Source organism: Pogoniulus pusillus, chromosome Z (assembly GCF_015220805.1).
Source record: "Pogoniulus pusillus isolate bPogPus1 chromosome Z, bPogPus1.pri, whole genome shotgun sequence".
NCBI lineage: Eukaryota > Metazoa > Chordata > Aves > Piciformes > Lybiidae > Pogoniulus > Pogoniulus pusillus.
Genome location: NC_087309.1, coordinates 79,964,010 through 79,989,414, shown reverse-complemented (window position 1 = coordinate 79,989,414; position 25,405 = coordinate 79,964,010). Strand labels below are relative to the sequence as shown.

Genomic DNA, 25,405 nt, shown 5'->3' with positions numbered 1-25,405 from the left:
AAACTGAACGCAATTCTCCAGATGAGGTCTCACCAGGGCAGCGTAGAGTCAGAGGAGAACCTCCCTTGATCTGCTGGACACACTATTCTTAACACAGTCCAGGGTCCCATTGGCCTTCTTGGCCACAAGGGCACACTGCTGTCCCATGAATAGCTTGTTGTCCATCAGAACTCCCGGGTCCTTCTCCACAGGACTGCTTTCCAGCAGATCAGCTCCCAGCCTGTACTGGTACAGTTTATTGTTCCTTCCCAGGTGCAGGATTCTGCACTTACCCGTGTTGAACCTTATTACTTCCTCTTTGCCAAGCCTCCCTGAATGGCCACACAGACTTCAGATGTGTCAGCCAAGCCTCCCAGTTTGGTATCATAATCAAACTTGCTAAGCAGACTCTCTATCCCCTCATCAATGTCATTGATGAAGATATTGAACAGGACCGGACCCAGCACTGAACCTTAGAGGATTCCACTAGTTGCAGCTCTCCAGATGGTCTTGGCAACAGTGACCACCATTCTTTACACTCTACTGTGTAACCAGTTGCTAATCCATCTCACTGTCTCCTTTTCTATTCCACATTTCCTGAGCTTGTTTACAAGGATGCTACAGGAGACAATCTCAAAAGCTTTGCTAAGATCAAGGTAAACTACATCCACTGCTCACCCTGCATCTACCCATTCAGTTATAGCATCATAGAATGCTATTAGATTAGTCAAGCATGATTTCCCCTTGGTAAATGTATGCTGGCTACTCCTGATAATCATTTTCTCTTCCAAATGCCTAGAGATGACCTCCGAAATAAGCCGCTCCATCTTTTTTTCCAGTTATGCAGGTGAGGCTGACTGGTCTATGGTTACCTGTAAGCTGTTTCTTTCCTTTTTTGAAGACTGAAGTGACATTGGGTTTCCTCCAGTCCTCATACACCTCTCCTGTTTGCTGTAATTTATCAAACATACTGGAGACTGGCAGAGCATCATCAGCTAGTTCTCTCAACACTCTTGGATGCATCTGTCACGGTCCAGAGGACAGAGACTAAAAGTGTCACAGTCCAGAGAAGAGAGATTTGTTTTTATACATTCCCATGTTGTAAAGTTAATGCACACACGGGGCCACATATCAAAGGTGAGACTATTTATTAAAAGATGGAGTTAATGGAACAGGGAAAGAGAGAGTGAGTGAGAGAAATATGGAGAAAGAGAGGAGAAGAGCAGGAAAGGAGCTATATTACTACACCCTCCTCTAAGATGTTTTCTTTGGCTGGAGGAGATCCTGCTGCTGCTGCTACATTGGCTTGGAGGAGGTATTCCCAGGTTCATCCCTGTTGACTTGTGCTGTCCTTGGCTGGAGGAGGGAAAGAAAAGAGCATCCATGATGGTTTTCCCTTCTCTGAGCAGCTTCCAGCATGTACAGTGTCTCAGTAAGGTTCTCTTTTCTCCAGAACTTCTTTTCTTCTTACAGCAGGCAAAATGTAGGGCACAACATGGTTGGTAATGGTGGTGGAGAGAGGGTTCCTGGGCTGTTGTTTCCAGACTGGATGTCCATGGTGATGTTTTCTCTCACTCATAGGCTAAATGTCTTTTATTCAGTTTTTCAAAGCTCCCCCTGGCCCACTTCCTAGCCAACAGTAATGGAGGAGTGACTGCCAGGTGTGCTGTCAGTTAGCAGAGCGGACTTGTCAAGCAGGTTGTTTACAATGATCTTGTCTTTGTTTCACTTTCCTGGAGTCTTTTTGCCCACCTGAGTCCAGAGCTAGCAATAGGCTTTCACCCATCTGTTTCTCCATTCTCCAATACACATTCCTGGGCATTCAGGCAAACCATCCAGGATGTGCTTGCACCACAACTTCTAAGAAGCTGCTATCTTTGTTGATTTACATGTTCAAGAGAGACAAGATTTAGTCTCTCACAGTATCTCATCAGGGCCCCTGGACTTTGGAATATTCAATTTCTGTAACTGATCATTAACCCAGACTTCATTGACTTGTGGAGTCATCCCTCCTCCAGGTTTTCCCTCCTTCATGTAGGGTATGGAGCTCATTGGGTGAGTTTATTCTTTGGAGTAAAGACTGAAGCAAAGAAAATATTTAGCAAGTCTGCCTTTTCAACATCCTCAGTTCTCAGGGCTGCCTTATCATTCAGCTGTGGGCCCACATTTTCTCTATTTATCCTTTTTCTACTGATATATTCGAAGAAGGCCTTCTTGTTCACTTTTACTTCCTTTGCCAGTTTTAGTTCCAAGAGGGCTTTGGCCTATTTTTGTTATAAAATAGAAATATTATCTATCTTGAAATATGAGTATGCAAACTAACATGTTCATAAAACATTTGATGAATATTTGATTTTTTTCTTTCATGTTTAAATTTAACTAAGACTTTTTTACAGTAAGTAAGCCTAAAATATCATTGTGTGTTCTGTGTATTTCATAGGTGAGCAATCTTAATTGTGATAGGCTTCCATATAATGGTAGGAACCATCAGGCGAATAATACAGAGATAACACTTCTGAAAAATGGTCTCTTTTTTAAAATCAGTACCTTTTTGTATTATTTTAGTAGTACTTTTTAGTTTCTAAAAGGATGTAAATGAAATAAATTGATACAGATCAAAATCTTCTAGAATGTTAATAATGATTGCACACTTATGTTTGGGGATTTGTTGTTGTCTTCTTTTTAATGTAATGCTTTTTGATTTCGGCAGAGTGTTTTCAGTTTTTGTACCACGTAGTCTCATTTTGAAAAGAAAGGCCAGAGCATTATGGCTACTCCATAGTGATGTAATAGTTAAAGGAGCAATTAGTTAATGTGATTCATCTGTGACATTATCATCAGTGATTCCTGTTTAAGTATCGAGGTGAACTCCTAAATTCTTTTTCTCAGTTTTCACATCATAATGAAGTCATTACAGACTTTTCTTTAGGCCTTGAATGATTTAAAGAATATATGACATGGGATCAAGTAGACAATATTTTTTTCTTTTCTTATTTAGTTCTTTCACTGCAGTCTCTGACAAGTCATTTGCCCTTCTATTTAAATGGAAGTTAATAAGAAATGTGGAAGCCAAAAAATGTCAGGAGAAGATCAGAACACCTAGAAATGCTGTCTACGTTCTCTTGCATGTAAAAACAAAAGTAAAAACAATAATCTTGCCTTGGTTGAGGTAGTATTTGTTACCTCAAAATTTGATTACTTATGTAAGTAATGTCCTTGGTATCCTATTATTTAGCAGTTTTTACAGCTATTTACTCATTCAAATGTCACTGTTTCTTCCCTGATATTTCAAGCCTGAAATATGGAAATGCTTGAAAATGCCCCTTGTGATCTGCCCTATAAAGCCAATCCAAATTACAAATCTAAATGAAAGTATTATTTTAGTTATATGATTTTTTTTTTCTGTATTATTACTCAGTTGAATACACACAACTTTTTTTCCACATTGACAGGATCCATGGTCTTTTTAAAAGTCTTCTTGGATAAAATGTAAAATCATAGCATTATTTTTTTGATGGGATATATTCTTTTGCAGCCATCTATGAGCAATCATGTGAAGCCTACAAGCACAAAGGGAATACTTCAGGCTTTTACAATATTGATTCAGATGGAAGTGGCCCCTTGGGACCGTTTCTTGTTTACTGTAATATGACAGGTGAGATGATAAACTTCCTTAACTCTCGGCTAGGTCTGTATGAATGCTTATTAGCTTGAAATACGGGTTACTGAATAGGAAGCCTCTGTAGCTCACACATTTAATGCATACATGAACAACAAAGTGAAAGTAACTCCTTAGCTTATAATAATGGGTAAAGAATTAAGCCGATAAATTATAATAACTGCAGGATCCAGGTTGTGAAGCTAGCACTGCATTTCTGTTGTGCACTGCAAAATAAGAACAACATCAGACTAAATAATTTTTTGGAAGCAGCTTTGTTTAAATTGAATCTATAGACTCTTGAGAACATTGAAGGAAATAGAAAGAAGTTAGGTTTTGTGAGAAAATAGCTGTTTTTTTCCCTGATAGCCTTCTGAAAATTTGTAATTCAGAACTGGTTTTTGTTCTAAGGAATATAGATGTATTTAATTTTTCAAACTGCAAATAAATCTCCTGGAAAAAGCAAATAAACCCAGTTAGATTCTTACAGACTCAGTTTTAGGCATCCTGTCTCCTATTCTGCACCCAGCTCTTTGAAATCAACCACCTATACTACTAGAATTTTTACATATCAGAGTTTGTCACCAGTCTGATTTCCAATAAATCAGCTGATGTTGTCTATATTTACTATTAATGTATGTCCTTTAGATGAACCTTACATGTAAATATTTATTCATTGATTTATTTTTACCTGTATCTGTTTCCTTTTCATTTTATTTAGCCTCTATCTATTTAAATTGCTTTCCAGCCAAAACAATGGAAATGCTTTTCTTTTCTTTTCTCTTCTCTTCTTTTCTTTTCTTTTCTTTTCTTTTCTTTTCTTTTCTTTTCTTTTCTTTTCTTTTCTTTTCTTTTCTTTTCTTTTCTTTTCTTTTCTTTTCTTTTCTTTTCTTTTCTTTTCTTTTCTTTTCTTTTCTTTTCTTTTCTTTTCTTTTCCTTTATTTTCCTTTATTGTCTTTTTCTTTCTTTTCTTTCTTTTTTTTTTTTTTTTGTAAACATGGTTGTAAGTATTTGCGAACCTACAACAATATACTGTAGTTTAATTATTTTAATTATGTCCTGTGTGTTGAAAGCTTGCAAACCTTACCAAAAGCTTTTGATACTGATTTGTAAACACTGTGTTGTCACATCTTTCTATTGAAAAACTGACAGGACTCTACCTGTAATGTGCACTGACTGATTTTCACAGCAATTCTGAAGAATACTTATTATATGAAGACTTAATGAGCACTAATAGAATTCCCATCATTTCAGTCAGTCTGTACAATATAACTGGTTTTGTCATGTCTGCTTCTGATTGACTTCTATAGTGAACTGTGCTGGCCCATGGTGGGCAAAATTCAAGGCATAAGTCCTTAAAAATAAACGTGCTACTGTCTTGTGAGACTAAAAAAGACAAAGAATAATGCAGAAAGATTTTTTTTTTTTTTTAAGTAGGTACAGGTACAGGGTCTGCTTTATGTCTTTGTGTCCATGAACAGATGTTACTGTGTTCTTCAGCCACTCCTTGTTCACCACATTAAGCAAATCTGATTGATCAGTTTTTTATCCTGAGATGCAGTCTAACAGGATGAGCCATATGTTGGTTTTATTCTGAGTTTCTTCATAACAGATACTCCCTTTTTCCACTAGAAGCAGGGAAGGCAGATACCTTTGTTTCTTACAGCACTGCCTTGTCTTTTGCATCCATGGGGCTCTATTTTCAGGCATCTGGGAGGGAGGTGCCTTTTACAATTTGTATTATTGGAGGTATGTTTCAAAATGAAGAGCTTACAGTCCACACTGACAGTTAAGATGATCAAACATGCAATGACCTGCTTTTCTTTTTTTTTTCTTTTTTTTTTCTTGTTTTTTTTTGTAGATTTGGACATGTGATAATGAGTCTGGTGACTGAACTGATTGTCTTAATTTTTTTATGTTCAGCATAGCCTTTAGATAGATTTGAATCTGTTTTTATGTGCATGTACAAAAAGAATCTGTCTGCTATATTTCCAGCCATCTGCTTTTTGACACCATGAGCACATCCTTTATAAAGTGATATAATTTAACCAAACACTGGTAAGCAATCATAAAGAAAAAATACATAAATAGATTCCTTCTAATAGAATGCCTTTTGAAGAGACATCTCACCTTGATATTTTTGTTAGATTTTCTGAAGCGTGCTTGTCCTTTAAGTGACAAAGATCATATAAGGTCAGCCCTGTGTTGCCTGTAGGAAGATAACGAAATGAAATATATAACTGTTAAATAGTTTGAAGTGATAGAAATATTATCATCAGTACTGCAAGTAAGAAAAAATAGTATTTCTCATATCACCTTAAACTACACTGATCATTAAGGTATAAAAATAAAGTGAAAATTAATCTGAACTTGACTAGGCTTATGCAGATCAGCTTTAATTGGAAGCCTGCTCCACCTCTACCTTAAAGTGTGTTTTAGTAATGGGATTCACATTGTTACAAGTTTTGCAAGTGGAATATGAAAAAGAAAAATGCCATTTATCATCTATTTGTACATGAGGGGACTTGGAAAAAGTAGAAAATGGCAGAATAATAGGAGCAGATTGTCTGGTGTTACACTTCCTTGAATGCAGAGCAGAGGGATAGTGACCAATACATTCCTGTGCTGTGATACCATCAAGTTTCATCTTTTCTGTATCTCAGTGTGTAGGAAAATTACTTTTCTAGTGTCAAAGTAAACACATAGTACTTAGCCCATAGCCTCTAGTAGTTTTTAACACAATGTCGTCATGCAAGTGTTTCATGATCAGTTTTAGTTCTTCACCTGTCTAATTTGGAATTGTAGTAAGTTTTTACAGTTAAAAATGCTTTCCATAATTTCAGTAGGAAGTTAAAATGAGTCTTTTAATGAAAGAATGCTGCTGAATCACAGAATGATGGGGGGTTGGAATGGACCTCTGGAGATCGTGCAACCCAACCTGCCCACCAGAGCTGGTTCAACTAGAGCAGGTTGCACAGGATGGCATCCAGGCAGGTTTTGAATCTCTCCAGAGATCAAGATTTATTGCCATAAGTTAATATTACACCACTTTTGGAAGCAACTTTCTCTTGAACTTTAGAAGCTATGATTCTTAGTCATTGATTAAATGTAGATTTTGAATAGCACCTCAAGTAATGACTACTATTTGATTTTACATGGTTTAGAACAGCTCACCTTCATATAGTCCGAGGTTTATAGGAAATGCTGTATTTGCAAGCTAATGTTGCTTCTTTGTATAACAGAAAAGGATGTAGGCCATTTTCTCACACAGAATACATTAATTCACATTATAGTGATAACTGTAGCTAGAATCAAGGTTAGAGTTCAGTGTTATTTTATAAACAATTTAAGCCTTCAAAAACTAACAATAGTTATCTTTTCATTGCAATGTAGGAAGTAAACTGCATCTTATTTCACAGACAACAGCTTGAATGTTATCGCTTACCATTTCTTTATTCAACAAGCTCAATACCTGCAATAGTTACAATACAATAATCTACTTAGAAATACTTAGTAACTGTTTTTATTTTTGCTCAGTTGTTTGTGTCCCTGCTTCACATGCCTAAAAGTATTTTTTGTGATCAAAGAAGTCATCTTAAATTTTGGTCTATTTCATCATGCATTGTTTTTCCATTAACACCTTAACGCAACTACTTCTCATTCTTTATTTTGACATGTTTTGAAAGATACAACATGGACAATTATACAGCATAACAACACCAACCTAACCAGAGTCAAAAATGCTAATCGAGAGAACCCTCATGCTGCATTTTTCAAGTATTCTGCCAGCTTAGATCAGCTTCAGGTTGCAGTTAAACATTCAGAGCACTGCGAACAGGAGCTTGCTTACCATTGCAAGAAGTCAAGGCTTTTGAATAAACCAGGTAAGTAAACAGACAAATGTTATTATGTTTCATAATGTATTTGATTTTGCTGGACACTAAAGGAATTTTTTAAATCAAGATTATAGGTTTTTGCTAATACAGAGCTTAAATAACGTCAGATATATATATTACATGGATTCATATAAGTAGCCAGAAGATATCTGAACCAGTAAAGCACAAATGTCAATTTATAATGACCATTCTTCTTAGAATTAAGCGATCTGAAAGTTGATTTCCCTCATAAATCTTTTAATTATTATTAACACAGCTTCTGTTGGTCTGCCTTCCAGGGATATTTAAGTACTCTGAATAAAATAATTTTTTTTTTGCTATCTATTAAAACACTTAAGTGCAAATTTTTTTTTTTTTTTTTTTTTTTTTTTTTTTTTTTTTTTTTTTTTTGTCTACCAGAAATTCCTCAACTTGTTTTCTTGGCATTCTTTCCCCCTAATCAGAGGAGAAGCCTCTGAGTACAAGTCTCTGCTCTTTTTCTAAACTCTTTCCTCACATACTTCCCTCCCTCCCCCCCCCCCCCCCCCCCCAAATTGTGTCATTAACACCACTGGACTTCTGATACTAGAATTCAATCTGGAATAATATTTGCTTGAACACATCTTTGAAGCACAAAAGATAAACCTACTGCTTAAGAAGTCCCACTTCTTCAGTGGGACTTCTTAAGCCTCCCTTCTACCTATGGACTACAAATTATAGTTAGATGTTTAAAAGCCTGGTTTACACCAAGAAGAGAGTTTTGAGATTGTACTTTGTAGTTATTTTGTACACCAATAAATTCCACCTAGTCAACTCACCAATTTCATCAATCTGGGAAAAAAAATATGTCACAGAGGAAGACAGTGCAAGACACAAGCAAGAAGGACCTTCTCCTCTTGTTTCATGGGTTGTTTTTTGTGGTGTTTTATTTTATTTTGTTGTGACATCCAATGAGATTACATGGAAATGCAGGTTTCTCTAGAGTGCTAAGAGTGCAATCAGCCAGCTGCATGGAGTCACCTAAAATTTCCAGTTTAGATGCTAGGATGAAATATGCATAGAAAATTTATTTGTGAGTTCTATAGATTTTATAAGTCATTCTTTGGTTAAATTCTGTCTGCCACAGACTGTACCAAACACAGCATACCAATCCTCTGAAGTCTGTTCTGAAAGAGAGATCTCTGAGGTTAAGAGAACACTAGGATCTAATGATAGTCATTCTTGGCTTCTGTAGTGTGTCTGCTTTAAAAAGGAAATTTTGTTTTGCAATATAGGGATGAAATAACCCTCAACAGAGAGAGACAGGTGTTACTTTTCCATTTCTATTTGAAAGCAGTCAGAGTCATATTTTTTATAATCATTTAGAGGAGGTACTAACTTTCATAGAATCGTAGAATCAACCATGTCAGAAGAGACCTCAAAGATCATCCAGTCCAACCTATCCCCCAGCCCTGTCCAATCAACTTTGTCTTACTTTAATTAAATTCCTAATTAAATCACTTCCTCAAATTCAAATTTTCATATTCAAGAATTTATGTCTGTGGGGTTTTTTTTTAGGTCAAGGGTATAGATCATGGTAAATGACTTAATAGGGCCAGATCCTTTCTGACCCATTCAGTCACAGTAACAATAACAGCAGATGAAATTCCTGGAAGAAGAGGTAGAAGCTGCTTTCTAGATGCAAACTGCTCTGTTCTATTGAAGAGCTACATCTCGCCTACAACAGGAAGGGAAAAAAAAGGGGATTTTTTTTTTGTTTTTGGTATATTGATACTGGTGTTTGTTGGTTTTTGGGGTTTTTTTTTAGTTGTTTTCAGCATCTGAATTGATCAGTGGTAAACAGCATCACAAATCACTGAGTGGCCAAGGTTGGAAGGGATGCCTAGAGGAGAGCTTAAACAATATACCATCCTAAGCAGAGCCATTTGAAGATGATTAGCTAGGATCATGTCTAGATCGCTTTTGGGTCACTACACAACTTCTGGACAATCTATGCCAGTGCTTGGTCACCCTCACAGTGAAAGTGTTCCCTGAAGTTCAAAAGGACATTACATATATTAGTTTGTGTTCACTGTTTCTTGTCTCAGCTGTCTTTATACCCTCCCTTCAATTATTTATATATGTTGATGAGATACCTTTGGACCTTTTGTTTTCCAGTCTAAACTGTTTCTTTTTTCCAAACCTTTCATTGTAGGATAAATGTTTCAGTCCATATTACCTGGGATGATGCTATCATCCGTATTACCATTTTCTGGATTCCTGTATTTCCATCTTTCCCTTTTAACAGGGAGCCCAGAACTGGACAAAATCCCCCAGATGTGGCCTCACCTGTACTGAATTGAGGGCAAGAAAAACTTCCCTCAAGCTACTGGTAACACCTCAGCTTCCTACTGCAGTGCAGATTAACAGTAGTATTCTTTGCAGAAAGAACACATTGACAGCTCATGTTCAATCTCTTATCCACTGGGATTTCCAGGTTGTTTTCTAATAGGAAGAGGTACCTTCTACCTCTTCTATAAACTGCTTTCCAACTAGTTCTCCTCAATATATACCTAATAATACCTATGACTGTTCCTTCTTAGATGCAGGCCTTTGAAATTCCCCTTGATGAACATCATGAAGTTCCTGTCAGCTCATTATCTTCATCTTGTTAAAGTCCTTTGGGATGGCAGCATGACCTTCTAGAGTGTCATCCATTCCTTCTGAAGTCTTGGTGCCTATATGTCACAGGCTGAGATTCCATAGTGTCAGGGGGTAATAAGAGACGGGGGGAAAAGCTTAACATAAATGAGTTCCAATCCAATCCATTTATTGCAACCCAAGCTTGGGCTTATACTTTCTATTAGAAGGCTACATAATAGGATTACAAAATGATGTAATGACTCTGATTTGCTACACACACCTGCGCTAGGATTACGTTAGGATTACACAGTAATTGGCATAGACATTCTTCATATTCTCTCAACAATACGTATCTTGTGTCTGACGATTCTAAGTCAGCAGAGATAGGTGAAAACCACAGACTCCACACTTACATTTGTTTACATTTGCTACACCATTCTCTAAGGTCATTCCAACCCTCTATCAATACTTCTGAACTCGTGCACTCTTTCCCGTCCATGGCTTGTTTTTCAGTATTTCAAATTCCAATAGCTATACCACAGACAATTCTATAAAATCATTGCATTTAATGTTACTATCTCCAACACCTATAGGCATCCAATATATTTGACAAATGATGGAAGTTTAAAGTTATATTCACATAATAACCCCTGTAGTGGCTGTAACTAAAAAGGACCTCACCGTCACTTTAAAATTCTTTAAACCAGTTTTCTAGCTTAGCACAGTGGAATAATGCAGAACTATTTACAGAATTAACCATATCTGAAGGACATATGTACAGTCTTCTAAGCAGTAAAGTCATCAAATGTCAAGCAAAACTGCCAGTGCCTAGATAAGGCCTAGTTAAAACTAGGATGCATCTAAACTGGCAACAGTCAGTATATCATAAACATAACCTAAAATATTTTTAGTCTTTGAATATAACAAAAGATAACCCCTGGTTGTACTCTTATGAGAAAAAGTTATTCTAATATTTGTCAATGTGACTTTTTCTTAATCTACAGATACAAATTTAGAAATTGATGATGTCATGGAAAAAGAGAATTCTAATATATTTTGAAAATTTTATACCACAAGGTTCTGCCATTCCATTAAATAATTATTTAATGTCTCCTAAGTATCAGAAGGCTGAGAAAAAAAAAGAGAAAAGGAGGGCTGGGGGGGTAGGGGGAGGGGTTATCAGGGCAGGAATTAGAGATCTTATCTTGTTTTCATGTCTTTCTTGAGGATACATTTTTTCTTTCAAAAGTATGATAATAATATAGAACATATTCGGTGTTCTGTCTGAAGATCTGTTACCAAAAAAATCTAGTTAAATGCTTCTGAGTGATCTGGAAATATATTTATCACCTATTCTTATGGGAAATATATAATTTGCAGCCTGCTCCAGCAGGTGTGCATTGTAACTTTCAGTGTCTCAGTGTGACATAGTACCACAAACTTTAGAAGTTTCTTTTAGAATTTTTTTTGTAAGGACATAGCAATTCCAAGTGTGAATTATACTTTATAGTGTGCTCAGCCTGATTAGAAGAGCTCAGAGAAGTAAAAATAAAGATAAATAATTTTGTTTGTAATGCAAATGCCTAAAATTTTTGACAGGTGTTTGGGAAAGTAAATTGATATTATTTTAAATTTTGAATTTGCTGTTTTCTTTGGTATTTCTTCTGTTCAGCATCTTCAGATAGTCTTCAGTGAGTTTTCCTGTTTAAGATCAGCATTATGTATTTACTCACTGAGTTTTATTCATGTTTGTTTGAATTATTTTATAGTCAGCATGGCATACAAAAAGAAATTAATCACACATATAATAACATAATTGTTGTTAAAAAAAAATAATAAACATACCTAATGCTGAAAAAAATTACTCAAGTTTGTTCTGTTTAATTTGTTATGAGCACAACAAAATATCTGAATTTAAAATGCCAGTAGGCACATTATCAAATTAGATGGGACTGCATCTGGTATCTCTAATCTTCACTAGTTGTGTCTGACAAGTACAAAATTTGATGACAGTCATACGAACTATTATTTGAAATATGAAGTCTATGTAGTAATTCTTAACTGTTTCTTGAGAATACATTGTGTTCAATGAGTCTGGACAGCGTTTGCAATGGTGTCATTAAAGAAGTCACTTGTTAGCCTGTAGCCAGTTTGATTAATAGCTTTATTTTGCTTAGACAGTATTTTCTGCCAAAACATGGATAACAGTCTGATCTAATCTGTATGAACTTCAAGCATTTCAGTAAATGAACAAATAACTGAAACCAGCTTTTAAGCATACCCTAATGTCCTAAGTGAAAGACAGACTATTAATTCATAACTACAGTACAAAGCTAAGACAAGCTGTTGAGACAGCAGAAGTACTCAACTTTTTACAATACTGTCTGATAAATTGTTTATAAACTGTCTTTTGGTTTTCTTCCTCCTATGATGGCTTGCAAACACAAACATTGGTGTTGGACATTGATGCTATTATTCAAGTTTGACTTTTCCAGAAACAGCTCACACTGTTTTTTTGCCTGCTGGGCCAATATTTGTGTAGTAATGAATGCAGTCAATATGTTTATGACCCATGAGACTGTCAGCATAACAGAGGTCTTAGTAGCAAGATTTAATAAGCAATGACAGTTGTAGGAGAAGTTGAAACTGGGATAAATCCCAATTTCTTCGCAAAACACTGCTGCTGAGAAGTTTGATCTCCAACAAGAGCAAAAAAAATAGTCAATCTATAAGAAATAATAATTTAACAGTACTTGATTAATTCTCACTCCTTTACTGTCATGCATTACATCTATTACCCTCCTTGTTCCATCATTTAAGATGGTGTATCTTTATGCTTTGTATCTTTTAGCTATTATCTATTCTGTGTATATTTCTGCCACTGTACTTTGTTGGCATCATCTTTAAGCTTAATCTGCATCTCTGTAACAGTTAAGGAAGAATCCAGTTTTACCATTTTGCTACGAACAACACTGACTGCAACACATAGAGATATAGAAATGCTGTGCAACTTCACTTCATCAGACAGATCAGCTTGCTTATGGGAGAGTCATTAATATGGCTTCTTCTATCACTGAATCTGTTGCTCGTGACTTAAGCCCTCACTACTATTCAGCTGTTTAACATTCACCATAGTTATGGGTGGTAGTGTTCTGTAGCATCCTTGGACTACTCTTGCTAGTGGGATGAGACTATTTCTTCATAGCTTTTCTGTAGCTTATTTCATGATCTGAAATTGATCTTTGCTTGAGAATATAAACTATCTTGATTTTTAAGTTGATGGTATCTCCTTTTTCATTAACCATTTTTAGATGAAGTATATAAATTGAGTGCTTAAGGTAAATGATTCTAATATCATGAGTGGCTGAGCTACGGACTTTGAGTTCCATTTTCCACTAATGCAAGCAAAAACCTGTGACAATTGTTTAATATCTGATAATGAAGTACTAAAATGAATAATTAATTATCAAGCAATGACAGCATTTTATTTTCAACTGTTGTTTAACATTTTTAGATTTGAGGGGTTATTTTTTCTCTGCTTAACCTTATGGAGACTTACTGGAATGAGGAAAGCCTGGAATAAGTAGGAGAAAACACTGGGCACTGATTTTTCTCTAACTTACCTTTTAGATGGGTTGCCACTGACCTGGTGGATTGGAAGAACCAATGAAACACAGACTTACTGGGGAGGCTCCTTGCCTGCTGTAAAAAAATGTGCCTGTGGGTTAGAAGGAAGCTGCATTGAATCCCACCATGATTGCAACTGTGATGCGGACAGAGATGAATGGTGACTTTTTATTGTTGCTTATTCACACTACATTTTTCTAGAAACTATAGGAAATACACAGACAATAGCACATTTAGAACAACAAGGCTGCTCTAAATTTAAAGTATCATAATGCCTTATGCTTCTTTGATGTAGAATATATTTGCTCACAAAACTGTAGCTATATAAATTAAATATTATTGATAATTCTTTCAGTCTGAATTTTAGGGATGATTTGATTTTATACAGGTGATTTTTAGGTTTGTAGCGTATTTCATACTATATATTAAGACATCAGCTTAATGTACCACTTCAATTATTAGTTTTACAATACTGAAAATAATGAAGGCTAAAATAATTTATTTGCTAAAAAGTCAGTTAATTTTTAACATATTATTAAACTACTTTTTGAAGTTCAGAATTCTTATCTCCCTTTTTGTAATCTACAACTTAATAATCTTAAAGTGTAACATCTTTGTTATCAGTGATGAGAAGCACTTATATGGCATCCTAGTCTAAAAGGATTAAATGATTTCTAGGTCTTTCACTTATACCTGCAATTTTCTGATGTTACTTATAATCCTATTCAAATAAATTACGGAAGAGTTTATGTTAAAATGTCATTGTGGGACAGTGTCAAGCACTTTACACAAGTCCAGGTAGATGATATCAGTTGCTCCTCCCTTGTCCATTGATGCTGAAATTCTGTCATATAAAGACATCAAGTTCATTAAGCATGATTTTTCCCTTGGTGAAGTCATGCACCAATCACCTCTTCTTCATTTCCATATACCTTACCAAGGACTTCAGGAGGATCTGGTGCATTATCTTGCCGGGTACAGAAATGAGACTGACTACTGGCTGGCCTGTAGTTTTTGAGGTCTTCATCTTCCTTTTTTCTATTTTTGAAAATACAAGTTATGTTTGTCCTTTGCCAGCCATCAAGGGCTTCAGCAGATTGTTGTGCCTTTTCAAATAGTGTGGACAGTGGTTTGGTAACTTCATCTTCCAGTTCCCTCAGGACCTATTGGTGGATCTCATTGAGCCCCATGGGCTTGTGAACCTTCAGGTTCTTTAGATGGTCTGGAACCTGACATTTGTTCACAGAGGGTAGATCTCCTCTTTGGAGATTTTTTTTCTGAAGCTTGGGCAGTGCAGCTAATCTTTTACAGTGAACACTGAGGCAGAGTAGTCATTGAGCACCTCACTCTTCTCCATGCCTATCATGCCCAGGTCCCTACTGTCTTTTTAGAGAGGCCTCACATCTTCTCTAGCCTTCTTTTTGTCACTGATACACCTCAAGACATTCTTCAAATTCACTTTTATGTCCCTAGCCAACTATCATTTTATCTATGCTTTTGCTTTACTAACTTGATCCCTGACTGTCTGGACAATTTCTTTGTAATTCTTCCATGTGGCCTGTTCTCACTTACATTGCTTACAGAGTATCCTCTTCTTTTCCCAAGTCCAGAGCACCTTGTTCATCCATGCTGGCACTTCTTGCCTTCTTTCTTCCTTCTTGGATTGCATTGTTCCTGGGCTTGCAGCATGTGGTCCTTGAATGCTGACCATCTTTCTTGGGCCCCTCTTCCCTTCAGGATTTTATAGCATTACACTCTGCTAAGCAGATGGCTGAGGAGGATGAACTCTCCTCTCTTGAAATTCAGAATAGTGAGTTTGCTTCGCACCCTCTTTGACACTTTGAGAATCTGAAAATCTGTCAAAGTCTGTCCTTAAATTTCACATCACTCACCAGCCCTTCCTTGCCAGTGGGTTCTTTTTACCACCTGGAGAAGGAAATTTTCATCTGTGCACTCTATGAACCTCTTTGGTTGCTGGTGCCTTGCTATGTTGTCTTTCCAATGGATATCTGGGTGGTTGAAATCTCCCATGAAGGCCAAGGCTTGTGAAATGCTCTTACCTGCATTCAGACAGCCTAATCTACTTGATCTGCTTGGTCAGGTGGCCAGTAGCAGACCCTGACTATGATGTCAATTTCTTTTTCCTTCCTCACCTGTAAGATCTCTGGCAACTCTTCATTTATTCCCAGATGGAGGTCCACAGACTCCAGTTGTCTTTTTTGATGTAGAAGACCACGCTCCTTTCTCTCCTCCCCTGCCTGTCTTTACAGAGGAGCTTTTACCCATGTGATCCCACACTCCAATCATGGGAGCCATCTCATCCTCCAGTCATAGGAGTCATCTCACTATGTCTTAGTAATGCCAATGACACCATAGTCGCATAGCCCTGTAGGCATGTGCATGCTTGTAGCTCTTCTTCTGTGCTTACAGCATTAGAATAGAGGCATTTACATTGGAGGTCCATTGAAGCTGATTTACTAACCAAGGTTCCCTTATCCTGCTCTTCAGGTACTCTTTTCACAGCCTGCAGTCCAGCTTCAGGCCCAGGTGTTTATTAGTGTCATTGGCTTTGATATGAAATGGATTGTTCACTCGTTCCCACAGCAACTCCAGTCTAAAGCCCTCACTAGATTGGAAACCAATTATGTTCTTCCCCTTCTCTGAAAGATGCACTCTGTCAGCTTCCAGAAGATCACATTTCTGAAAGTAAGTTTCATGGTTTAAATAGTCAAAGCCCTGTCCACAAGTGCAGTCCCTCAACAATTTATAAATTTTGCTTATTCTCTCAGCCCTTTCAAACCTTTTCCCATTAACTAAGAGAATTGACGAGAAGACTATTCTCTCAAATTCTTGACTGCCTCTCCCAGTCACTCTTGTGACTGCTTTCTAGTCACTCTTGACATTCTTTAAGTAGTTTACTGCTCCATTGTTGCTGCCCAAGTGAAACAGCACAAGAGGAAAACAGTCAGTGGGATGTAGATGTCATGATGCCATTTTCCACCATTACTGTTTTTCCTCGTTTCTATGTCTGCTGGTGGGGGAGTTTTAGGCCTTAGAGACTGTGAGTTCAGTGCAGATTGCACTTGAATCCAGTTATCTATCTCTGTTTCTGCATCCCTGATGCTAAGCAACCTATTGACTGATTTCTGTAGTTAAGTCACCTGCTGCAGGAGGTCCTCTACCTTAGCACATTTTTTGCAGTAAGTTTGACCCCTATCTCCACTCCAGGACAACAGTCAAGGCACTGACTACAGCTCAGGGTCTGCACAGATGCTTTTACCTTTGGCGTGTCCATCTGGGTGGAGGCATTAGTCCTCACCAGGGTCTGCAACACACACTGCCATGTCACAGCTTCAACTAATACTGTTGAGTGCTCATCATTCTCCCCAAAGGATCAGTTGGATTGACTTACCTGTTGAGATGGGAGTGACTTCCCCATGGCTGCATGCCCTCTCTGCATAAACTGCTGCACAGACTGCCACATTGTGCCCTTCCTGATGCAACACATCATGCCATCCCCAACTAGATCAGGTTGTTCAGAATCACATCAAGCCTGACCATCATTGTCTTCTGAAGCTGACCTTCATCATCTCCCTGGGCATGCACTGTTCCAGTGTTTTGCCACCTGCAAAGAACTTCTTCATAATGTCCAGTCTAAATCTACCCTTCTCTAGTTGAAAACCATTACCCCTTCTCCTATTGCTACATGCCCTTCATGAGGTTCACTTGAGTCCACTTCTTCAGCTTGTCCAAATACTTCTTGATCACATCCTATCTCTCTGATATATCAACCACATCGCTCAACATGTCATCAGCAAAATCACTGAAGGTACACTCAATCCCACTATCTCTATCACTTATGAAGTTATTAAGTAGCACTGGTCCCACTACAGACCCATGTGGGACAATCTTTGTCACTCATCTCCATCTGGACATCAAGCCATTGACCACTACCCTACTGGAAGTGACCATGCATCCAATTCCTTATCCAATAAAGAGTCCACTCATGAATTCATCTTTCCAATTGAGATGTCGCAGGGTACCATGTCAAAGGCCTTGCAGAGGTCTGCACAGATGACATCCATTATCCCTCCCTTGCTAACTCATTTAGTCACCTTATTGTAGAAAGCCACTGCTTTCATCAGGCAGGGCTTGCCCTTAGTAAAGCCTTGCTGGCTGTCTTGATTAAATACAACTCCCTCAATAATAGTTCCACTGAAGTGTAGGGCTTCATAGAGTAGATAGGGACTTGTCAAATGAAAACTTTTGTGTTGAAGAAACTGTCAAATGTTTTTGAAGTTATAAAGCATATGTACTTTACATAATTCTGTTTCTGAGAATATGGTAATATATTGTCAAGGTCCAGAGGAGCAGAGATTAACAGTATCTCTGTCCAGAGGAGCAAGACCAGTTCTTATGGATTCCATGTTGTGAAATTAAGGTGCAAACAAGACCATATATCACCATGAAACTGTTTATTAAAGGATAAGGTTGGGCAAAATGGAGAGAGAGAGGGGAGAAGGGGGAGAGAGAAAGATCAGAACAGAGGGAGAGAGGGGAGGAGGGGGAGAGAGAAAGATAAAGAGATCGATGGAGGAGAGAAGAAGGAACAGGGAAGGGAAAAGGGCTGTGATCATATTACCCTCAGTTGCATATGAAGGGGAGAGAGAGAGACAGGTGCGTGGCCCAGGGATGATCTTCTGCGGAGTTTGTCAGAGGTTCTTCAGGTGGTGTGCAGGTCTGGTGATGGTCTGCCCTCGGTGGTCCGGTGGAGAGGTCACTGGTGGTCTGATAGAGATGTCACTGGTGGTCCGAGGACAATACCACGCTTGGTCTGGTGGGAATGCTACACTTTGGCAGGCATTTCTCCTGCCTTTTTATACAGTTTTCTGCTCAGTGTCCAGCTGCAGCCCCCCAGGGCATCTTACTGTGCATTCTCATGCATTCACAGGGGTCCGGCGTCGCCGGGGCGGGGGAGGGCCTCCGCCCTCTCTCAGCTACACCTGTCCACACCCTGCATACACATCCCTTGGGGGTAGCTGAGATAAAATGGAGGCTTCCTGGGCAGTGCAGCCAGGGTGAGGTCTAGGAGTTTCAAAGGCCTTGTCTGTTGATTTGCATCTCTGAGCTTTTGGGCCAAGCACCGAGTCTGAGTCCCAGAAGTAACAAGATTAAGGAGAGATGATGCAATCTTCTTTCTCTTTGTTGATTAAGGAGGGACGATGCAATCTTTATCTTTGTTGATTAACAAGAGAGAGGATCAGACTCTCACATGTATGTAAGATAGAAAATGTTTTGACACTTGTTTTCTGAAAAATAAAACAAAACAAAAAAGTAAGGAAGGTATTAGGAACATCAACTTGTGTATAAATGATGCATTACATTGTTTTTTCCTCAAGATAGATATCCACACTTTTGATTGAAAATGCTTTTTCTCTTATCATGGCCAGGAAACACAGCTGATATAAAAATGAAGGTACAAAAAAGCTAAAGAATAATTCACAAACTGCAAAAGTTACTATTGTAAAGTAATTTGCATTTGTAAAAATTAGAGTTGCAGTTGCTCCTTCTAATAAAGAGAGTAATCAAATACATGGAACAGAAGAAATTTCCCTGTTATTGTGCTGTGCAAAAATAGAAAGAATTTTTGAGTCTCAGCAATAAAATAAGTGTGAGAAGATGAGCACATTTGAAACAGAAATTTGAGTAGTTTCTAGCATATGGAATGCATTCTTGCTCAGTTTTGTCAATTATTTAAGCCATGCTTATGTACACAAGTTAAATAAAATTGGTAACATACTTGTAAATAAAGTAGGTAGAGGTTCACATGCGTGTCTTCGCTACAACCACTTTCAGTAAATTGCATATATTCACAAGTGTATTACATCAAGACATGACTTGCAGTTTACATTTCTGTATGTATCCACTTTCAACATTTTAATTTTAAGTGGAAACTTATTCCAGTAACTTCATTGTTATGGAGCCCATGTTTCTACTTCATTTGATAGTTGTGTTTAATCTTACATTTGATTCCCTAGAAAGAACTGATTTAAATCAGCTGAATCAAATAGGCAAGGGAGAAGAGGAGGAGGGGTGTCTCTGTATATTAGGGGGTCACTCCTTGCCACTGAGCTTGAGGTGAGGGACAAAGGGAATCAGAACTTGTGGGTTAAAATCAGAGGGAGGACTAACAAATCTGACATCCTGGTTGGAGTCTGTTATAGACCACCCAACCAGGATGAGGAAACAGATGAGGTATTTTACAAACAATTGCAGGCTGTCTCAGGATCATCAGATCTTGTTCTTGTGGGTGACTTTAACCTGCCAGATATCTGCTGGGAACTTAATTCAGCAGAGAGGAGGCAGTCCAGGAGATTTCTAGAGTGCATGGAGGGCAGCTTCATGACCCAGCTGTTAAGTGAGCCTACTAGGGGCCAAGCTCAGCTTGACCTGCTGCTCTCAAACAGAGAAGGGCTGGTAGGAGATGTGACAGTGGGAGGCTGCCTGGGGTGTAGTGATCATGAGATAGTGGAGTTTTCAATATGCAGGGAGGTAGAGAGGGACTACAACAAAACCTACACCTTGGACTTCCGGAAGGCAAACTTCAAATTGTTCAAGAAATTTATTTTCAAAGTCCCCTGGGCAGCAGTCCTTGAGAACAAAGGGGTCCAGGATGGTTGGACCTACTTTAAACAGGAGCTTTTGAAGGCACAGGAACTGGCAGTTCCCATGTGCCGGAATATGAGCTGGCAGGGAAGGTGACCAGCCTGGATGAGCAAACAGCTCCTGAAAGAATTGGGGGAAAAAAATTGGGTGTATCACCTTTGGAAGGAGGGGAAGTCTTCTCCTGATGTGTTTAAGGAGATAGCCAGATTATGCAGGAGAAAAACTAGAGAGGCTAAAGCCCAGCTAGAACTTAGGCTGGCCACTTCCATGAAAGATAACAAAAAGCACTTTTATAAATTTATCAATGCTAAAAAGAAGGGCAAGAAGAGCCTCCACTGCTTACTGGACCAGGAAGGGAACACTATAACTAATGATGAAGAAAAGGCTGAGGTCCTGAATGTCTTCTTCGCCTCAGTTTTCAACAGTAAGGAGGGAGGAGTTCAAGGCAAGTGGCCTCTTGAACTGGGGGATGGGGCCGGGGAGCAGTGTGTTGCCCTGGAAATTCATGAAGAATTAGTTCAGGACCTGCTGAGGCACCTGGACACCCACAAGTCCATGGGACCAGATGGGAACCATCCTAGGGTGCTGAGAGAGCTGGCAGATGAGCTGGCCAAGCCACTCTCCATCATTTTCCAGCAGTCCTGGCTCACCGGAGAGGTCCCAGGAGACTGGAAAATGGCCAACGTGGTCCCCATCCACAAGAAGGTTTGGATGGAGGAACCCAGCAACTACAGACCCGTCAGCCTGACCTCAGTGCCAGGAAAACTGATGGAGCAGGTTATCTTGGGGGCAATAAGTGCGCACCTGAGGGATGGCAAAGGGCTCAGGTCCAGCCAGCATGGGTTTAGGAAGGGCAGATCCTGCCTCTCCAACCTGATCTCCTTCTATGATCAGGTGACCCACTTGGTGGATGTGGGGAGGCCTGTGGATGTGGTCTATCTGCACTTCAGCAAGGCTTTTGACACTGTCCCCCACAGCAAACTGCTGGCTAAGCTGTCAGCACGTGGCTTGGATGGCAACATTGTGCTGGATTAGGAACTGGCTAGAGGGCCAAACCCAGAGAGTGGTGGTGAATGGTGCCACATCCAGCTGGTGGCCAGTCACTAGTGGTGTCCCTCAGGGATCAGTGCTGGGCCCCATCCTCTTTAACGTCTTCATAGAAGATCTGGATGAGGGCATGGAGTCAGTCATCAGCAAGTTTGCAGATGACACTAAGCTGGGAGCAGATGTGACTGGATTGGAGGGCAGAAGGGCTCTGCAGCGGGACCTTGACCACCTGGACAGATGGGCAGAGTCCAGTGGGATGGCGTTCCATAGCTCCAAGTGCTGGGTGCTGCACTTTGGCCACAACAACCCCATGCAGAGATACAGGCTGGGGTCGGAGTGGCTGGAGAGCAGCCAGAGAGGGATGTGGGGGTGCTGATTGATACCCGCCTGAACATGAGCCAGCAGTGTGCCCAGGTGGCCAAGAGAGCCAGTGGCATCCTGGCCTGCATCAGGAATGGTGTGGCCAGCAGGAGCACGGAGATCATTCTGCCCCTGTACTCTGCACTGGTTAGACCTCACCTTGAGTCCTGTGTTCAGTTCTGGGCCCCACAGTTTTGGAGGGACATCGAAATGCTTGAGCGTGTCCAGAGAAGTGCGACGAGGCTGGTGAGAGGCCTTGAGCACAAGCCCTACGAGGAGAGGCTGAGGGAGCTGGGATTGTTTAGCCTGGAGAAGAGGAGGCTCAGGGGTGACCTTATTGATGTCTACAACTACCTGAAGGGTGGTTGTGGCCAGGGGGAGGTTGCTCTCTTCTCTCAGGTGGCCAGCACCAGAACGAGAGGGCACAGCCTCAAGCTATGCAGGGGAGATTTAGGCTTGAGGTGAGGAGAAAGTTCTTCACTGAGAGATTGATTGGATACTGGAATGGACTGCTCAGGGAGGTGGTGGAGTTGCCGTCCCTGGGGCTGTTCAAGGCAGGATTGGATGTGGCACTTGGTGCCATTGTCTAGCCTTGAGCTCTGTGGTAAAGGATTGGACTTGATGATCTATGGGGTCTCTTCCAACCTTGGTGATACTGTGATACTGTAATTCCCTTCATAGGGCAGAAATAGCTATGTTGCTATGTAGATTTTGATCTAAGATTGCCATAACTGGGTTTGCTTTGAGTTCTAGGTTGCATATTTCTTTTTCTGAGTTGCATATTTGTTTTTCCAGAAGTTACTTATTTGTAGCATGTGATGCTTTTTCTATACATTCAGCATGACTTCTGTTATATTTTTTTTTGAGGGTGAAAATGGGGAAAAATAAGCTTATTTGAAAGTTATACTAGCCATTTAATATTCCATAATGCAGAGAGAAATCACCATAGATACACAGTGTCCTCAGCAAAATAAATGTAGTAACATGGACAAGTACATTAGCTTAGGTAGCCAGTACTCATTTGTGTCAAAAAGAGCTTTCTCATGCTTATGCAGACAAGCACATAAAAGTGTTGACTTCCTGTGAAATTGCATGTTTTGTCAAAAAAAAAAAAAAAAAAATCAGTGTGTCAATGCTATTTTATCCATGGAGTTGTGCTGCACATTTTTTCAGAACTTTTTATCTTTTCCACAGAAACGTATCAATCATTGTGAAATGTTTATCAGAAAGGCTTAGCTAAACTGTGGTTTTCATTTTTTCTCTTCAGGACTAATGATACTGGCTTCCTCTCCTACAAGGAGCATCTGCCAGTGACTGAAATTGTGATCACAGATACTGACAGACCAAATTCTGAGGCAGCTTATAAACTGGGGCCTTTGCTTTGCCGTGGTGACAGTAAGTAACAACTTTAGACTTTTGTTAATCAACATATTATTTTGGCTGCAAAATAATAAAAAAAAAGTATTGTTCACTATACAGCAAATAATACACTTTTGTAAAAAAATAGTCTGTTAATAATTAGAAAATAAAAAGATTAAATACCATTGCCCGTTTAAAACCAAGATAGAGCTGTAAAGGTATATTTTTTGATCATACAAATCAACAGTAATGTCAGAAATAGTATAGTTTTAAAAAATATTTTCTGAGTAAAAATCTGTGACGTTTATGTAGTTTGAATTAAGTTATGAATAGAGCATTGCCTGATATGCAATTCATAACCTCTTACCACACCTTAGTGAAACATACCATTCACTAAAAGTGCATGCCTCCATCATCAAATCTTATACATATTAACTTCTCTGAGGATTTGTGTAACTAGTAAAACTATACTACAGGAGTTTCATCCAGTATATGTAATATCTCTAAGCAAAATTTCAACTACAAAAGATTTTAAAATTTAGAAAGTTATACAGTAATTTGAAATAGCAAGCTTGTATATCTTGAATATTTAAGTACTCACCAGAAAAAATCCATATGTGAATAAATCATTTAAAGATAATGAGACAATTGGAGTAACAATGATCTCTTATTGAAGATTTGTGATGACACTTCCGATTTTGTTTATTTCTGTCTTCATTGGTAAAGAAACCATGTTTGTTTTATTTTCAGTAGCAAACTATCACAAAAAATTCTGTGTCGGCTGCTGTTTGTAATCAAGAGTCAGGAGAAACAATGCTTAGAGATTAATCTAAGTATGGTAACTGAAGAGTTGAATGGACAGGATTTAGTTAACAGTTGAATAAAGGATTAAAATACTTCATGTTTAATTTCTTTACATCAAATACTACCCTATGAGTTTTAATAAACTTTTCTAGTTTTTTCAAATAATTACAAATTGGTATTTTTATTTGTTATATATTTTTTGTCATTCATTATATGATGATGTGTTTGCTTTTTCAAATTTCTTCAACCTTTATGAATAAGAAGACATGAATTCCAGTAAATTAGTAGTCTATTCTTTTAGACTTACACAGGAGACTTCATAGAAAAATAAATATAAGTTAGCATCTATTTTTTTTGTTATTTCTGCTTTCACTTCTGTGACTATTCAGAGTATGTCTGGGAGATTTGTTAACAGATGTGTGTTGCAGCAGCACATTCTAAGTTTCTTATGAAAATTCATAAGACACAAAAAACTAAACAAAAAAGAGCAAAACATTTTGGGTGCTTCCTTATTAATTGTCTCACATCTGATTATGGTATGATATATTTTCCTACTTATCAAAGAACAGTTAAAACAGTTACACAATGATGTAGGATAACAGTGTAATTCAGAGTTGAAAGGACATAAGGAAATCTCTGATATCTTTCTTACAGATGAATCAGGGACTGCTATTGGGTTCTGTGCTCTGAACAATCTGTAATCTCTCAGCCTGAAGGGCAGGAAACATACTCCATATCTGAACATCCTTGTAGCCTCTCCTGTACTCACTTCCATTTATCAATGTTTTCCCTGCTCTGGTGGGCCTAAAACTAGAAGCAATATGTAGATATTATCTTACAAATGTTGAGCAGGGGAGAATAACTACCTTCCTCATCTGACTGGCCATGTTCATACAGTCTGTGATGCCGTAGGCCTCCTTTGTGGCCAGGAACAATGAAACCAGGGGCATTTAAACTTATTACTTGCCAAGTTCCCAATTACTATTTGTTACATAAGATGACCCAAATTATCACAACTATGAAAACATGGAAGCCAAATAGCTTCCCCAGGCGAGTCCTTTAAACATACAGAAAATTGACTTTCCTGCCTTTACTTAATATTTACATAATCTAAGCAGTTGGATTTCTGCAAAATTAAAATATTAACTTATGATAACACAAAATAAAATACATAAATGTGAAGTATAGTATGTTCTGTATTCTGTATCATATGTCTTATCTTAAATACCATATATAACAAATTATCTATACCACTATAATACAGCATTATATACATTTTGCTCTAGACAAAATCGATGGAGTAATTCTCCATCAGCAGTAACATAATAGTAGCACTTTGAAGCTATATGAAGGAAGCAGATCTTTTTTTTTTTTTTTTAATCTGATGTTACAGACACTCATGAGAGTC

At 38.4% G+C, this 25,405-nt stretch overlaps 1 protein-coding gene across 1 annotated transcript in view; it reads left to right on the top strand.

Moving 5' to 3' along the window:
• The window catches only part of CNTNAP4 (contactin associated protein family member 4), a 396,860-nt gene that overhangs the window by 325,481 nt on the left and 45,974 nt on the right, over window positions 1–25,405 (top strand). Inside the window, exons 12-15 of the mRNA XM_064176535.1 lie at window positions 3,515–3,634; window positions 7,324–7,521; window positions 13,765–13,921; window positions 23,102–23,229. Coding sequence (XP_064032605.1) covers window positions 3,515–3,634; window positions 7,324–7,521; window positions 13,765–13,921; window positions 23,102–23,229 — 603 coding nt within the window. The remainder of the gene's footprint in view (window positions 1–3,514; window positions 3,635–7,323; window positions 7,522–13,764; window positions 13,922–23,101; window positions 23,230–25,405) is intronic.